Source organism: Bubalus bubalis, chromosome 18 (genome assembly GCF_019923935.1).
Source record: "Bubalus bubalis isolate 160015118507 breed Murrah chromosome 18, NDDB_SH_1, whole genome shotgun sequence".
Classification (NCBI taxonomy): Eukaryota; Metazoa; Chordata; class Mammalia; order Artiodactyla; family Bovidae; genus Bubalus; species Bubalus bubalis.
In genome coordinates, this window is record NC_059174.1 from 57,663,565 (window position 1) to 57,668,454 (window position 4,890).

Here is a 4,890-nt window from a genome sequence, read left to right on the forward strand (position 1 = left end):
CACTCCCATCGCTGCTGCAGGTGAAATGATAATTGCAGTTTTGACAGGAGGGGAGGGGAGGACAGCATCTCAAAGCCATTTATCAGGATCTGGCTGCCTCCCTCCCACACACATCCTAGGTATAATGACCATCCCACCAAGCCCTTGTCCTGCCAGCTGGAAGGTATGTTCGTTGTACTTTCGTCTGAGCAGCAGAGTCTGTGAGAGAAAGGCATATCAAGATTCTGGGTAAGTGATCAGATCAGAATCAGACACCAACACCAATTTGTTGACATTCTAAGAAATCTAGTATGTCAGTTTATGAAAGTCACAAGAATACATGCTTCACAAGTGCTAAATTTTGCCTCTGTGTCTTGTATGTAATGTCAATTGCAAATATTAACTCATTGCTAATTTATTCACAGGGTTCAGACAATAACACACTGGTTCAGTATACGATTGGACAATAATAATTTTGTTTTGTCTTAAACTGTTTTATCACATGCTAGTGTTTTATGCCCTAAGGTTTATTGCCTACATATGATTATTCAAACATTTCTATAATATATGTTATTTCCGTTGTGTTTCTGTCATAGGAACCAAAGAGTCTTTCTGTTGCCATCCTCACAGTGAAGCATTCTCGTCTTCCTGACATTGCCTTGTCCTGAGGCAGGTTCTTGCTGTATTCTACTGCCAGCAGTGATGTTCATGTATTAAGATGCTAAGACTCTATTCAGAATACGTGGTAGCATAGAATAAAGCTTTACAAATAAATGGAATTATGTTATATGAAAATTACAAAATACCACAGGTCTACAATCAATAGTTGTGAAATCAAAATCAAATATAGATCTGGTTTATTATATGCTTGCAACTAACTAGCTGTTTGCATTGCTGATGATCAGTGCACTCTTTTTTTTTTGTCTTTGGCCATGCATCAAAGTTCGTGGAATCTTAGATCCTGGACCAGAGACTGAACCTGGACCCTCTGGAGTGGAAGGTAGAGTCTTGATCATTTAAGCACCTGGGAAGTTCCTGGAACCACTGTCTTGAGTAGCCGAATGGGATTCAGTCCACACTGTGCATTAAGAAGCAGATTTGACAAATACTTAACCTGTCTGGGTATAGGTTACACTCCTCTGTATGACTAAGTTCCCTTCAGTTCCTGCTTAATAAATTTGTGAAGAAGAAGAAGAAGTGATCACATGAGTATCTCCAGTGATTAACTTTACATATTAGTTCTCTTTAAATGTTATACATGGAACCCTTTAAAGCTGCTGGTAACAGAAAACACAAGAAGCAAATATTTCCAAGTGGGAACTATTGTTAAGTGGAGGATATTGGATTGCAGTTGACACTATGCATGTAGCCCATGCCTCATATTCCCACGCAGGACATGCTAACTCACAAGTACCAGTGACTGTGAACTGAGAGGATGGCCAGCAGCTTTTTCATAATAGGCATGATCATCTTAACACAGACCGTGGTTGGAATCCTGGGGAATTTCTCACTCCTTTGCAGTTATATCGTCCTTCACGTCATGGGTTACAGGTTAAGGTCCACAGATTTGATCCTTAAGCACCTGATTGTAGCCAACTCCTTGGTCCTCGTCTGTAAAGGGGTCCCCCAGACAATGGCAATCTTTGGGTGGAAGCAGATCCGCAGTGATTTTGGCTGCAAACTTCTCTTCTTTCTGCACAGAGTGGGGAGGGGAGTGTCCATCGGCAGCATCTGCCTCTTGAGTGTCTTTCAGGTGATCACAATCAGTCCCTGGAACTCCAGGTGTGCAGCACTGAAAGTAACAGCTCCCAAGTACACTGTTCCCTGTCTTTCCCTGTGTTGGATCCTGAAAATGCTGGTAAATGTCATTTTTCCCATCTATATAACTGGCAAATGGAGTCACAATAACATCACAGAGGAAAGAGATTATGGCTGCTGTTCTACTATTCTTACTGACCAGAAGAATAAAAAAACCAGAGATGCCTTGTCTGCAGCATTGCTATCACTCCCTGATATTTTATGTTTGGGGCTCATGCTCTGGCCCGGCGGCTCCATGGTTCTGATCCTGTACAGACATAAGCAGCAGGTCCAGCACATTCGTAGGACCGACGCCTCTTCCTGGTCCTCCCCTGAATCCAGAGCTACTAAAACCATCCTTCTCCTGGGGGGCACCTTTGTCTGCTTTTATACTCTTTCCTCCATTTTTCAAGTTCTTATGGCTCTTTTTGTTCAGCCCAGCTGGTTCTTTGTGAACATGACTGTAATCATAGCAGCGTGCTTCCCAACTGTCAGCCCCTTTCTGCTCATGAGCCGTGACTCCAGTGTACACAGGCTCTACTTTGCCTGGAAAAGAAATGCAAAGTCCTCTACTATTATGAGAAAAGTGTGAATTTTATTTATTTCTATAATGAGCCATTGCCAGCTCATTTATTCACCCTCAGAATCCTAATTTAAATTTTGAATTTCAAGATAATATACCGGACATGCCAAATGTCTTCAATATAAAGACCAGTTGAAATATATTGTCATGAAATATGCATACCTCATAAAAATCATATCATTGAAGTTTCCTTGTAGAAAAGGATTTCACAAATTTATGCAATAAACAAGTCTTGAAATGATATGCATATTATAAAGTGTTCAAATGTGTTACTTTCAGTCTAACAGAATGAATTTCCCACAAATGAATAGGTATGGAATTATAGATAAAAGTATACATGAAAACAGATCAGTGTGTACAGTAGTCAGAAATAAAATGGAAGAAATTAATGTCCTCGCAGAATAAAGAATACCCTGGTTACTACACGAAGGTAAAATCAGGAAAGAATTTGGGAGCCAGTTACTAGTTTATAGTTAACATTATTAAGAGAGATGGCAGTATTTACTAAAAAGAGTCTTGCAGGGAGATTAGCACAGTAAAATATTTCCATGTAGAAATGAGCAATTTGAAGTGAAGTACAATAAAAAACACACTGAAAGAAAACTATATTTCAGCAGATTTAAAGAGCTGAAATAGATTTGACATATAACATTGTGTGAATTTTAACTGTAAGATGTGATAATTTGTTACACATAAATATTGTAATGTGACTACCATTACAACCACATATCACAATGCATAGCTTTTCTTTTACGTCAAATTTGTCATTGAATTATAGTTGATTGACAGAATTATAGTAGTGGCAGAGGTACAACATTGTGGTTCAATATATAGGTTATACTTTGTTTCAAGTTATTATGAACTATTGGCTATATTCCCTGTGCTGTAAAGTATGTCCTTGTAGTTTATTTATTTTATACATAGTAATGCGTACTTCTAAATCTTTACTCTGTCTTGCCCCTTCCCACTTTCTCTCTCCAGTGGTGAGCGCTAGTTTATTCTCTATATGCGAGTCTTTTTCTATATCATTATTTTCATCCATTTGTACTAGCTTTAGATTCCATATGTCAAGGGATAATACACAGTATTTATCTTTCTCTGTCTGACTTAATTGACTAAACTGAATGATTTCCAGGTCCATCTATGTTAGAAGCAGCAAAATTTTATTGTTAAAGGGTGAGGAATATTCCATGGTGTGTGTGTGTACTGAATTCATTAGTTTTCTGGTGGAGACATTAGGGTTTTCTATAGAAAGTATCATTTCTCTATAGTAGTGACAGTTTTACTTCTCTTAGGCATTGGATGTCTCATTACTTTTTTGTCCAAATATTGTTAAACCAGAGTGGCAAGAGTGAGCATCCTTCTCTTGGTTCTGATTTTAGAGGAAAAAGCTTTCAGATATCCACCTCTGTGGGTTTGCCTTTATTATGTGGAGATGTATTTTCTCTACGCTCATTTTTCTGAGAGTATTTACCATGAATGGATGTTAGATTTTGTCAATGCTTTTTCTATGTCTATTGACACAATCTTGTGTTTATCTTCCTATATTTAATGTGGTGTAACACGTGGATTGACTTGTGGATTTTTAACCATCCTTGCAACTCTGGAACAATGCTACGTGATAATCATTTATGATACCTTTTATAGATTGTTGAATTCTGTCTGCTAATATTTTGTTGAAAATTTTTTTCAACCATATTCATCAAGAAAATGATCTGTAATTTTCTGTAGTGTCTCTTTATAGTACTGATATCAATGTAAAGTTAGCCTGATAGAATAAATTTCAGAGTGTTCTCCTCCTCTTTAATTTTTTGGAATAGTTTAAAAAGGATAGAGGGGAAGGCAATGTCACCCCACTCCAGTACTCTTGCCTGGAAAATCCCATGGACAGAGAAGCCTGGTAGGCTGCAGTCCATGGGGTCACTAAGAGTCGGACATGACTGAGTGACTTCACTTTCACTTTTCACATTCATGCATTGGAGAAGGAAATGACAACCCACTCTAGTGTGCTTGCCTGGAGAATCCCAGGGATGTGGGAGCCTGGTGGGCTGCTGTCTTTGGGGTCTCACAGAGTCGGACATGACTGAAGCACCTTAGCAACAACAAAAAGGATAGATTTTATTTAAAAAATGTTTCATAGAATCACATGTGACACCCTCAGGCCCTGGACATTGTTTTCTGGGAGGTTTTTGATTCAGTTCAGTTCAATTCAGTTGCTCAGTCGTGTCTGACTCTTTGTGACCTCATGAACCTCAGTACACCAGGCCTCCCTGTCCATCACCAACTCCTGGAGTTCACTCAGACTCATGTCCATTGAGTCGATTATGCCATCCAACCATCTCATCCTCTGTCGTCCCCTTCTCCTCTCACCTTCAATCTTTACCAGCATCAGGGTCTTTTCAAATGAGTCAGCTCTTCACAGAAGGTGGCCAAAGTACTGGAGTTTCAGCTTCAACATCAGTCCTTCCAATGAATATTAAGAACTGATTTCCTTTAGGATGGACTGGTTGGATCTCCTTGCAGTCCAAGGG

General features: G+C 39.1%; 1 protein-coding gene across 1 annotated transcript; it reads left to right on the forward strand.

Annotated features, from left to right (window-relative positions):
• Nucleotides 1-415: 415 nt before the first annotated feature.
• On the forward strand, nt 416-2,551 carry LOC102395776 (vomeronasal type-1 receptor 4-like). The gene has a single exon (XM_044931452.2). It carries the CDS (start codon nt 1,415-1,417, stop codon nt 2,366-2,368), a length of 954 nt encoding a protein of 317 aa, XP_044787387.1. The 5' UTR covers nt 416-1,414; the 3' UTR covers nt 2,369-2,551.
• The last annotated feature ends 2,339 nt before the right edge of the window (nt 2,552-4,890 follow it).

Excerpts from the sequence above, each read along its gene's own strand:
- LOC102395776 (XM_044931452.2), top strand. The coding sequence starts at position 1,415 with ATGGCCAGCAGCTTTTTCATAATAGGCATGATCATCTTAACACAGACC.